Source organism: Xiphophorus hellerii, chromosome 19 (genome assembly GCF_003331165.1).
Source record: "Xiphophorus hellerii strain 12219 chromosome 19, Xiphophorus_hellerii-4.1, whole genome shotgun sequence".
NCBI classification, from domain to species: Eukaryota; Metazoa; Chordata; class Actinopteri; order Cyprinodontiformes; family Poeciliidae; genus Xiphophorus; species Xiphophorus hellerii.
In genome coordinates, this window is record NC_045690.1 from 23,574,728 (window position 1) to 23,587,763 (window position 13,036).

At 40.4% G+C, this 13,036-nt stretch overlaps 1 protein-coding gene across 1 annotated transcript; it reads right to left on the reverse strand.

The window, feature by feature from the left end:
* Positions 1-361: 361 nt before the first annotated feature.
* Positions 362-11,752, reverse strand: wdr32 (WD repeat domain 32). The gene is made up of 7 exons (XM_032546765.1): positions 11,027-11,752; positions 9,456-9,569; positions 8,334-8,531; positions 7,347-7,549; positions 5,902-5,979; positions 5,673-5,818; positions 362-4,371 (listed from the first exon to the last, which is right to left on the reverse strand). The coding sequence occupies exons 1-7, from the start codon at positions 11,497-11,499 to the stop codon at positions 4,000-4,002; spliced, it is 1,584 nt and encodes a 527-aa protein (XP_032402656.1). The 5' UTR covers positions 11,500-11,752; the 3' UTR covers positions 362-3,999.
* Positions 11,753-13,036: the final 1,284 nt, after the last annotated feature.

The window sequence follows — 13,036 nt, forward strand, 5'->3', positions numbered from 1 at the left end:
TTGTAAAAAATAAAATAAAAGGAAAAAAAAGATACTTCTCTTTTCTTTTTAGATATCTCCTGTTGGTTTCACCAGAGTTAACTGGGGCATCCTGTCTAATGCTCTCCTTTTGAATTAAGTAGAAGGTCATGTCTTGGTAGGTTAATCTGTTGGCAAGGCAACCGTTAGTTGTGCACTCCATAAATCTGGCCTTTATGGAAGGGTAGCAAGAATACAAATGACCACCACACTTTTCAGATTTGACCTAACCAAAAAAAAAAAAAAGTTCAAATTCCTGGCAGTCAGTAGTGGTAAAGTAACTCACCTTTTGTTCTTTCTAGTTCCTGGAGTACTTGCTGTATAGGCAATAATAATGCAACTCTAAGCATGTCACCATGTTTTATTTTCATCTGCCCGTCCTTCATCACTTAATGGTGCACACATGACAAAAAAAAAAAAAAAAAAAAAAAAAAAAAAGGTAATAGTGTGAACATTCATGAAACTCATGGCTAGATACAAGTTCAAATCCAAAACAACAATCAAAAATAACACACAAAACATGATAAATCCAGTTTGTTTTTTTCTGTCTTTCTGCGTAAATACACGGAGTGAAAATAGATAAGACACTTCAAAGAGCTCGTGGGTGAACCTGAAGTAAAAAGCAGCGGAGGAAACAGAATCCCGTCACACTCCGCTCCGTCGCGACGCCATGAATGTTTACGTCTGACTGACCCGAACGTAGGTCACGACGCGTATCAGAGCGTCCAGCGCGTGACGCTAACGGGAGAAAACGTGGAGATCAGAAGTGAAATCTAATTGGTGTCGTTTTGAAACCTTTACTTAAAAGCCAAATTCAGGTCAAAACGGCTTCAGTCGCATTTTCCCTCCCAACTCTGACGTTATAATAATGATTAAACACAGATTTTTAATCCGTTGTTATTTTCATCAACTAGTTGTAGTCGCACATTCTTCTACTTTAGTTTTAAAATCTGAATTAAATGGGAGTGCAACAGCGCCCTCTTCAGTGGCCAGAGAAAAATACATTTACAATAAAAAAAAAAAAGTCAATCTAAATAGAAGCTTTTCTTAAATCTTTCCTAGCAGAAGTTCTCTTCGAGGTCTCGGCTCAGTTTCATCCATCAAGAATCATATTTCGGCAACTGACAGCTCAGCATAGAGCAGAAATAATAAAGGAGAATCACCAGAAAGGCTGATGTGCATAGCAGGAGTTTTACCGTTAGCCAACTTCTTGTGTCCTGGAATCATTCAGTGCGGAAACGAGAGTTTTACTAACAAAATGGCTGCAGTGTGGGGCTGTTCCCAACACGTGGACATTAATGAACACTTGAAGCTAACTCAATCCGACAGTTTACTTTATTCAAGTTCTAATATAAACCAGCAGAGAATGATAGTTCAGGCATCAGGTTGTGATATTTACCCTCCATGTTTTACCCCTGATGGGTGTAAACACCTTTACATGTTTTAGGGAGGTAAAACAAGCCAACCCTTTGTTGCGGCCGCCTTTCTTAGCGAAAGTTTGAAGAAAAGCCAACCTTTAACTGAAATGCTCTCAATTTCAATTGATTGCTGGCACCTCCACCAATAGCATAGAATGAATGTAACTTTAGCTTTTTTAAATTTTATTCATTCATTTTAAGGTTTCCTGTTGGCTTGGGGTATAAATACGATGTAAGACAGAAGCCCATGTCTTTTAACCGCTAGCTGGTAGGCTAATATTTCTAGATCAACATTTATCTTGCCTACACGCTCGGCGAGTAGTAGGAAATATTTCTTGACAGGGTTTTTTTTTTCTATAATTTTCACAAGATTTTTCATTGGAATTATGTAATTTGGTTTAAGGCTTTTAGTAAATGTTTGTAAGCATCTGTTGTGCTATTTTAAACTCCTTGAATAGTTGTTGATAAAAGCTGTTAACTCATGTGAAGTAGCCTACAAGTTTTAGGCAAAATTCTGTTTGCTGGTAAAAAATGAAAAATAGTTCTTAACCCTCCTGCAATAGTAAGAGATGGAGTCAATGGGGCCCCGCCAGCTTTTTACCCTCTGCGTGGTCCAGCCTGGTCACGCTGACCTTGCGTGCGCTTTTCCGATTTTTTTTTTTTTTTTGTGTGTGTGTGTGTGTGTGTGTGTGTGTGGGTGTGCAAGCGCGTGGTTCCGGGAACCGACAGTGATGGGGAGAACCCTCGTCAGACTTGACATCTGCCTTGCTCCTATAGAGCGTAGCACTAAGACCACAGGAGGGTAAAACTATGTATCTGTGAGTTAGTAGCAATGATGCAGAAATATTCGCCGCCTTTTTATGACTGCTCAATTTTCCAGGTGACCAGACATTTCCATCTAAAGACTTAAGATAAAAGCATCAACTTTGGGGAAGGTAAAGAGGTGATTACAGAGTAACAACTCTAAAGTGATTATCAAATCAAACGCTGTGCAACAATTAGTGCCAACATTAATACACCAAGTAAAACTCTTAAAAACAACAGAGGATCTGGACAGTGGAACGAGAGAAGATGTTGGGAACAAAACAAGCAGCAGGCAGGTAAAGGAGGGCAGGTCCTTGAAGTTCAGATTGTATGAGCACAGAAGCAGCACCTGTGGCGAAGGCATGAGTGAAGCAGCAGAGAGCGGCACCAGGCGCAGCGCAGGAAGTCGAGCTAACATGACACACAGCGTACACGAAAGTCCGTTCCGTCTCCCGGGTTCACCAATACTTGACTTTTTGCGCCGTTAGTGTTGTCCACCTGAGACGGCGACGTCTGGATGTGCCAAGTCTCAAAAGAAGAAGAAAAAAATGTACTATTAAAGAGGCCAAAAGCAACTGTAGCTAAAGGAGCCACAAACGACCAACAGTTTGCCGTTGCCTGATATCAAGTTGCATCAAGAATCGCATTGAACTTCCGCTCAGAAAGTTTCGTCTGCAAAAACAAAATGCAATTTCTTTGCATTTCAATTTTGAGCTTGCTTTTCTATGTCATGTCTTGAAATTCAGGGCTCAAAGCGTCCATCCTCTGCTGCAACCTGGCAATTAACCCAGAGCTTCAGTCTGTCATTTCTTCACGCCAGTTAATGGCCGTCAGTTTGACGGCTAGCACCTAAACGAACTTGACCCGTTTAACAGCTGCAGACCAGGGTTGTAGTTAGGCTACGTTCTTCAGCTAGCTGTAGAGATGCATCGAGGAATCTGTTGGACGAGTCTTTTTGCCGAATGGAGGACGCGTTAAAATCCAACCTTTTTTGGGTCAGTGAATGCACCACATGGAATTGCTACCTGATTGCACAAAATACTCTTCGGGGTGTACGCTATTACTGAGTGAAGACTGAAAGTTAGCTAGTTTCAGAATCAGTGAGGCGCTTAAAATTAAGATAGAGGAAGCAAAGAGGTGTAAGAAAGGAAAGCAAGGACAATATATGTCTGAGGTTCATAGAGGCTGCAGGAAAGCAAGAGAGAGCAAGAGTTTCACAGACAACAGGAAGGCTGAACAGAATACAGCATTTGTTTAGTAATGCAAATCACTTCTATAAAATGCTAAAGATCATTTAAATGTGAACTCTAGAATTTTGGTTTAGTAAACGAACAGTAGCTGTAATTTATGGTTACACTATTTCAAAACACAGTTTCTGCTCCTAATATAAATAAATAATAGCAGCTTAAGGGAAGTAAACAAGGAAGAAACATATTTTGAATTCTGTTCTTGTATTTTCTTATACTATATATTAGTTTTCAAACTGAAACTGGAATAGACCAAAGTCGGAATCGGCAGGTTAAAGCTGTACAAATAGCAGAGATTAGAAATTGGCAATAGAACTCAGATCGGTGCATCTCTGGTTAGCTTCAGCAAATCCTCTGCACAAATGTGCAAAAAGTAACCATCTGTAAAACACTTCCATGATGCATTTCCACCCCTTTATATGCAGATGTTTAGACTGGTGCGCGTTTCCCCAGGTCTGCAGTGATCGGGTTTAAAAAAAAAAAAAAATCTCTTTTCTAAACAACGCCGGATGCTAGAACTTGGGCTGGTAAAGCGCCACGCGTCCGCTCAGGCACCCCGAGGCCAGCTGGCAGTGCGTCGGGGAGAACTTGGTGGTGAGCACCACGTCGCTGTGCGAGTAGATGGAGCGGATCTCCCGGAGGCAGCTGGTCTGAACGGGCAGGCTGTCGGCCAGCTCGCTGCAGCGCTCGTCGAAGGCCAGCAGGCGGACGCCGTAGCCGTAAGGGGAGCAGATGAGCCGTCCGTCGGGGCTGAAGCACAGCTCCTTGATGTAGCCCCGGCCCACGTTGGCCTCCTCGATGTAGTGGGTGAGGCGCAGGGAGCAGCGGGGAGACACCAGCGGCCGCGTGGGCGCCCCCTCCTGGAACTCGTACACACAGGTCCACTGGAGAAAGAGAACAAAGGAAGAAGAAGTGTGAGGTATCTAGACAATAAAGTTTATGCCAAATGAGCTATACCACTCTTTTTAGATTTTTAGAGAATTATGAAATCAAGCTGTAGTTGCAGTGATATAAAAACAGATGGTACATCCTAATTGCTGTGGCTTAAAAACACAGCATCTTGAAAAAGTACTGATGCCAATTAACTTTTTTTTCATATTTTGTCATGCTAGAACCATAAAGCTGAGCATTTTATGTGATAAGTCAACATATTCTTGTGAAGCATTGTGAATTGGAAAGAATTTTTCCAAACATTAAGATGCAAAAAGTAGAAACTGTCCATGTTCGTGTGCTGAGGAGCGATCAGAAACGGCAGAGGACAGATTCGAGGCGAGGCAGGCAGTTCTCTTGCCTCATGGCAGGGGGAGCTCATGATCCCAGACATTGTGACTCCACAACTGCAGAGTAAGACACAGTAACAGCAAGCTAGCCATACAGTAAAGTCAAGTGCAGCGATATATTTATAGTTTTCTCCTCTTACCACATCAATCACTTATTAATAATGGCAAAATAAACATTAAGCCTAAAACCATGTTACTGCAACAGACTGTTCTGCTCTTTGTGTGGGAAATATCTGAGTGGGTTTTTTTGTGGCGTTGTCAGTTGCTATAGCAACAAGTCTGCACGTAGCTGCGATGATACAGAGACCAAGAAAGAAGTGGTTTTGAGTTGTACTTTAACGGTTTTTCCCTTTTCTGTGGAGCACAGCACAAAATTAATAATATCTACATGTCCAAAAGTTTGATTGAGCTAACAGAATTATTCTACGGTGGCAGTGCGGCTATGGATAACATGTAAAATAATTGTCCTTTTGCCCTCCAGCATTGTCCGCATGCGCAAAATTTCCTTATGTAAACAACAACATGCAGGGGGTCTGTATTTGTAAATATGATTATGATTAAGTCAGTGCCTCACCAGCTATGAACCTCACTGCACGTCACTGATCTCTACCAGCTTTGCACATAGACAGATGTTTTATAACTTACCCTGCTTTACATTTTACTCAGCTTCATCCCTAACCTGGCTGCGGTGTTGTTTGGTCTTCATGATGCCATGTGTTCCATAATTTGCCCTAATAAAGCCCTCTGAGGCTTTCAGGGACCAGCGGGATTTTATAGTGAGGCTATATTAAACTCAATGGACTAAAATCACAAATGATTTAGTTCATTTAGGTGACTGCTGAAGGTCAGAAATACTTTTACGAGGCAGTAGATCTGGATTTGCAACGGCGTGAAAGGTTCCTCACCTCCTGGTCGTCCATGTTGCTGGAGCAGCGGATGAGCGTGGCCCAGCCTTTGGGATGCAGCTGCAGGGATGTGATGCAGTTCCCTCTGTCCTTTTCCCCGGGGATTTCAGGAGTTAAAACCTCCAGGCTGTTCCGTGGGGACAGACCTGAGGAGAGAGGAGGTTTGATCACAGTCCTGGAAGCTGAAGTGACGCTAGGCTATCAGTATCCAGCTAAGATCACCCCTGACCTTCTCTGTGAGGATGAAGCTTGGAGTCGTGTCCCTGACGGCTCGTCACGGTCGACCTGGACGCTGATGTGCCTCCGTCTGTAAAAGTAAACAACAAAAAATAAAAACACATAAACTTTATCGTTTTGTTTTTAAATACTGTTCCTTTAAATTCACTTGTTTAAGAATCACGGATTAAGAATCACTGGGAAAAGGGCTTCTGCAGGTTTCATCAACTCAAATTTAAGACTTTTTAAGACCATTATGCGTAACAATAAAGTCCCACGAAAAAAACAGAAAATATTTTTAACCAATTTATTTACCCCCCAAAAGCTTTAAGACATTTTAAGGTCTTAATTTTAGATATACATTTTAAGACCACTGTGAATCAAATTTAAGAACTGTTGCATGTCAGAAGTGTACAAATAATAATAATTGCAAAAATTGGCATTAAAAAGTAATCTGGCTTTTAGCAACTAGTTACCAGCAGTTGCAACAGTCTTGAGTTACATGAAAATGTCTGTGCGCAATAGACATTGCGCTTTTTCTGCGAGAAAAAGGAAGACATACTTATTAGTAACTTATTTTTTTCCCTCAATGAATTTGGGATGTTTTAAGAGCTTCATTTTAGATATACAAATTTAAGACTTTTAAAGACCATTGTGAAATTTAAGACCTGTATCATGACAGAAATGTACAAACGAAAACAGCAAACGCAGTGAAAAGGTCTTTGATCGCCTCAAAGTTTTGCGAAACAATAAAGTCCCATGAGAAAAAGAAAACATATTTAACCCTTTCATGCATGAATTATGATCCTTTGTGTCCGGATTTTTTTCCAAATTTTTTTGTTTTTCTTAAAACATAAAAAAAGGTAGGAAAAAACTTTTGGTAAAACATATATATATATATATTTTAGGTGATCAATTGTAATTTTTTTCAAATACAAAGTTGTTATTTGAAAAATACATCAGTAGTATTGTTCTTTAGGGGTTATCTGATGTCACAATATTTTTTTTTACACCTGCAAGAGTCGTATACAGTAGAAGGAGGTACCGGGTCGGTTGGCATGTTTTTTTGTCAGTCGGCCATATTGGATTTAACAAAAATAATTTCTTGCATTTGCAGCTGATGGCCAGAAGTTGATAGTGTATTTTATGATGCATTAGTGTCCACTTTAGTGGTCTGAGTGCATTTATAACATATAAATGCACAAGAAAATGGATTTTAGATAGCTGTCCACTGTAGTGACCACTGTACATAAAAGGGTTAAGGCAGAATTCTTTTTTCTTTTAAATTTAAGACATCTTAAAGTTTTAATTTCAGATTCGTAATTTTGAGATATTTTAAAGCATTTCATTTTAGATACACGCATTTCAGACTTTTTAAGGATGTGGGGACACTCTGTGGAGATGCTTACATTTCCTTCCACTTTTCATTTCATTTTTAATTGACAGCTGGGTTCTGACCTGAGCTGAGGGGGGTCCGTCGGGCTCGCAGCATGCGGTAGCTGCCCACTTCCAGGGACTGGGTGAGGTCCAGGTCGTGAAGGATGAGTAGGTACCCTGAGGAAGTCGAGATGAGCATCTTGGAACAGTCGGGAGTCAGACGCATCCTCATCAGGTAGCGAGTGTGGAAGAACTTCTTGTGCGGGCAGCCGTCCTCCGTAAACCTGCCAGGGAGGACGTTTACTACGTTTAACAATACGGTAATATCTCTAATAAGTAGGAATTTTATTTTATGTAGGGCATTTGGCAATAATCAAACACATGCAGTCTAGATTAAAACAAAAGAGGTAAATGAAAGAGGAACTGGCCTGAGGAGTGAGTCAATAGCATAAATTTCAGATATTTACAGGATCCTTTTCTGCAAAAGAGCTTTTTTATACATCGCTAAACTAACTTAAACTTCCTTTTACTACTTAACAGAGGTGATAAAGGGAAAGACATTGATTTCACAAGGCTTTCAGAGGCATAAATATTTCAAAATTAAATAAATTACAACTTCCTTGTAGAACCCCAGCAACCAAATAAGGTAAAACCTTGCAGTACTAAAACCGACCACATGGAACGTGAAGCACTGCACTGGGAAACAGCTATAATGCTGTAGCTTAGAGATGATTACTCTTTTTTTTTTTTTTAATTGCCGTGCACACCATGCAAAAAATCTTTATAACCCGTAAACTTTAAAAGAGAGCAAATTGTGCCAACAAAACTACAAAACTGATAGACCTATAGATACGTTTCATCCAAACTGACTGAGCTTGGTGACACAAATAAATCAATATAAATAAATAAAAATAAGATTTCTTTTTTTTCAATTTTATTAAGTTGTAAAACTTAAAGTGGAAAGTATAGGATTGAGTGGATATTTTGCTGGATATTTATTTATTTTTAAAAGGTTCAAAATCGATGCATACCGCTGCAGAGGTCCTGCATAATGCAAAGCCAACCAACCTGTTGGTGTCCCATGTGATGACGTTGCCGTCAAAGCCGGATGTGACCAGGAGGCGGGTGTTGGTGTCGTACTCGATGTTCTTCACCCAGCTGGCGTGGCCGTGCAGCGAGCAGACCTTGGAGTTCAGCTTACGAAGGTCCCATAATGCAATGGTGGTGTCGTCGGAGCAGGTGGCAAACAGGCGATTGTCCAAAAACCTGGAGGGAGACGAGACGGTTTCAGCCGACCTTTGGCCTTTGAGCCGCGTTTATTCGTTCATTCACATATAGGACACATTTAAAAACAACTGCAGATGCACTAATGTGCTGGACAGGTAGAATAATAGAGTAAAAGTAACCAAGTAGCTTTTTACATACAAACTATATTATAGGAGGGGAAGAAAAGGGTGAAGCTTTTTTTCCCACAGTTACATAATATTGAAAATATGAAGAATTAAGTATAGCTATAAATATCATATAATTTTATCATATATTGTGATAACAATAAAAGTGATTAAATTTTTTAAATTTTTTTAAAGGTAACTGTATGGCTGTGACTGTATGACAGCATTCATAGCCCCACAAACATAAATATTGCTCTTGAAAATCATTTATAATACACTTCTGTACGACACCATTCACATAAAGAAGTGCGACTCATGTCACTAAACAGCACACAGTAACTGAATTTAATCATATGTTGATATTTTCATTGAACAAACTGTAGAGGAACAAGGAATCCAGACAATTTGGACAGTTTTGGAGGTTTAATACGTCATTAATTGTATTATAGTGATACTATAATACAATTATTATATTGAATTTATAGTGATGACAATAAATCGAAATTCTTATCATTAACAGAAATTTATCCCGATAAATGGCAAACGATACAATAAATGCCTGGAATTGAGTCAAAATTTGATCTCATGAATAAAAAGTAAAAATGACGGGGAAAAAACTTGAAATGTCAAAAATATTCTGACTAATGTTGAAACAACATCTTGGAAGCAAAACTGCCGTTTCTTCCCAAGCAGGAACAAAAATCCTTCCACCGTAATTTTCTCTCTCCAAGTGACCCGTTGTGATACAGATCAGCTTTAAGAAACCCTAAATGTCTGATATTACATGTGAGAAGTGCACCTTATGTTGTTGACGCAATCCTCATGGGCCTCTGTGAGGGTCTTGATGTGCCTGGATGAAATGGGGTCAAACAGGAGGACCTCTGTCTGCTCACAGGCCACAGTCAGCACAGACCTGAGCAGGGAGCACAAAAACCAGAGTTACTGGCCGCCACAAGACAGGGACGAAGTCTAACTGTGTCGTCATCCACGTTATTCTACATTTAGGAAAGAGGGGGAACAGTGTAACAGTAAAACAAAAACGTTATTATTCTCATAATAGTAGTAAAAACAGAAAGATACAATAAGCATTGCATAAAATGCTCCAAGTTACGTCGTTCAGGTGTCTCTCAATGAATTTCAAGTACAGAGCAGCACAATATATCACAACACAAACGTGTTAAAATATGGAAAACTTACTTTCTTTCAGTATAAGAAAGTAGAACTGCAGAATAATTGCACACAGAATGATACATATCAACCATATATTCCTCTTAATTTTGACTATTATAGCTTACAGGCAGAGAAACCTGCTAATATTTTTACATTTTAATTGTATAAGACCGATTACGAAAAATTTTGATATTGCAATTTTTAGCTAAAAAAAAGTTAAGTGGAAGGAAAAAGTGCTCGGTGTACAGTTTCCACAATTAGTTGTGATTTTGAGTTGTGATTTGCAACTGTCTGCTGAGTTTTGCCAAGTCTGGAGTGAGTTCAGCATCTAAATAAAATACTTAACTCCTTTCTGCTTCACTTATCAGTTCAGAGTAGGCCGATTTGTTGACTATTTTTAACAATTCCATAGCAAAGGATGCTTAATATTAGACTTTGACAGAATTTAAAGCAAAGAAAGCTAATACTATGCTACTTGATGAGTTCTGTTAGAAAATATTTACATTCAAATAGGATTTTTCATTTAAAATCCAATATATAAATTTTTTGTACAGTAGTACCTTAATTACTGCTCTGAGTATGTTGGGTGGGTGGGTCCAGCAAATGGTATTTCAGGAGTGTGTCTACACCAGTTAACGATTAGCCAACAACTAAATTAGTTGACAATTATTTCAATAATCGATTTATCACGGTTAATCATTTCACCCCAAATTGAATTTTAGGTTAGCATTAGCTGCAAGCCATAACGGTGAAAATGAACAGTAGTAAACCACTCTGTGTGCAAATAATCTATATTAGAGTTTGACTCTTGACTTTGATCGTAGTCGAACTTACTGAGACGCACCTGCGTTATGTGCAGCCAGCCGAGGCCAACAGTGTGCAGGAAGGACTTACCGCTGTCACATGAGCACACAAACAAACGTGACCCAGACAAGACAGCTTGACCCGGTTTGGCTGCAGGATTTAGGTCCTGCATCTGGTGTCTAGTCAAGGAGGCTCGACTGTCCTCATTAGCTGTGACTGCTGTGGGGAGCTTCCTAAAGACATGCAGCACTACATCACGCATGTGACGTTAACTTTAGATCAAACTTCCAAGGACGAAGGGTTGAAATTGTGAAGCACAGAGTTGTTGCATGTGTCAATGCAATGAGTGAAACCTGTGAGGTCCACGACCACGTCCTGAAGCATCTCAGTACTTACCCGTCCGGTGAGTACTCCAAATTGAATACAGCTCCGTGGGTCTGGGAGCTCAGATTGACCGACTCCACAGCCGGGTTCATAGAGCAGTACAAGCTGGTCATTGTCCTGAAGTTATCCCTGGCTGGGTCTACAAACAGCCCCCGTCTGATAGTCCTGCTCTGCAGCCAGGAAAACAGGCTGTTCCCCTTATAGCCTTCGCTGCCGGAGCTCCCGCCGCTCCCCGCCTGCGGAGCGGCGCCCGGTGAGCTGCGGCGCTCTTCATCCTCCAGGCGGGGAGGAGAAGAGCCAGCGCTACCCTCCGGCTGGTCCTCGCTGCTGCTCCCCGGCGGCGAAGCGCAGACCCTCTGCGGGGCGTCTCCTTCCACCTCCGACTGTGTCGGTCTTCCAACTGGGTCTTCTTTCTTGCCGGTGCTGCCGGGCCTATCCTGCGACTCGTCGGCGTCCTCGCTGTCGCTCTGGTGTTCGGAGCTCATTGTGGCGGCTTCAGCCCGTCCGCACCGCGGCTCGTGTCTCCGGTGGGGTCAGCGTCTAGCTCGGCCGTAGGAAACAGACAGGATACAATCAGCCAGCGAGCTTGAATTCACGTCGAGTTCGTTACACGCTTAATGTGCCATGACGGAGGACCGTAGTAGCAGTGGTGCGGTGGGGGAAATCTATTTTGCTGCCAGATTTGGCAGCGCCTCTACGCCGCCCATCAAGACAACCAGGATTAGCTTCCATCTGACCGGAAACAGGAGCTGACCCTTCAAAATAAAGGCGCGACATGGATTTTATTTCCGCGGTTCTTTTGCACAGGGTCCGCCATTAGGACAGACGTTTTGTTTTTATTTTCTTGTGTTTTGTGATAAAAGCAAATAAACAAACAAACAATACATAAATGAATAACGAGAAAGAAACGTATAAACTGACACTGCTTTATTAAGTGTCAGAGCTTTCAAAAGACACCGTCATAAAGTTTAATCAAAAACGTTTTTGTACTGTTTAAAGTTTAAAGTGAATCCCTTCCATACCAAAAAGGGTGAGCCAACCTTCCTCTGACTGCTTGACAGCTGGCTGAAGTAAGGGGCTACACTTGTTCCGTGGATAAATTGGGTTTAATGTCATTCAAATATAAACGTTCGGACTTCAGAAACGACCACACAAGTAATTAGTTTCTTTGTATTTAGCAAGCGAACACCACATTTTTATTTGTGTATCACTAAATTGGAACCCACGTACGATTCGTAGCATGTGCGCCACAATTTGAGAACCTTAAATTCAGATTAAAGACAAAAGCCTCAAATAGTGTCACTAGCACTCTTTTCAACTCATAACTTTCATTAAAAAGTTTTGTGGAACATCTTTCGTTGTTAAAAATATAACACCAGAACCGTGTTGAAAACGAAGAACAGCACTGCAAGAACACTTTTGCCTTACCTGTATTTGTTGGGGAACACATTAACGCTAAAATAATTTAAAAAATATTAGCTTGTCATTTTATATATTTTCAACGGATTCCTCATCTGTTTCAGAGTTTCGGAAATAAATTGGGTAAAAATGTGACTTTCTGAGTTGTAAATTGAAGAGCTCGTGCGGATGTTTATGTACTTCTTCGGCAAGTTTCAACGTTTTTGTTCCGACCAAAACAAATACCAGAAGAAAGTGACGTGGTTCCGCTTCCTCGTCCTGCTGCACCTATTGAACTCGTTGCTGCCATCTGCCGAACAGATACTGTCACTACAATGTATCTTGATAAGCGAGCTGAACAGAAAGAAAGGATTTCATTCTGTACACACACACACACACACACACACATATATATATATATATATATATATATATATATATATATATATATATATATATATATATATATATATATATATGTTCAGCTCACTTATCAAGATACATTGTAGTGACAGTTATAGGCCATCAAATATTATTAAATTTCTTCAGTTTCTTGGGTTTTTATGCATTTATTTCATATGCTTCTCTTCATGTGTTCAACACTTATTTTCTATGTTCTTCAAG

Bases quoted from the DNA above. Each gene is read 5' to 3' on its own strand.
- wdr32 (XM_032546765.1), bottom strand. From the start codon at position 11,499: ATGAGCTCCGAACACCAGAGCGACAGCGAGGACGCCGACGAGTCGCAG. The intron at 8,532-9,455 runs GTGCACTTCTCA...GTCTCCCTCCAG, and splicing joins GATTGCGTCAACAACATAAG to GTTTTTGGACAATCGCCTGT. The intron at 4,372-5,672 runs GTGAGGAACCTT...CTCTTTCTCCAG, and splicing joins GCAACATGGACGACCAGGAG to TGGACCTGTGTGTACGAGTT.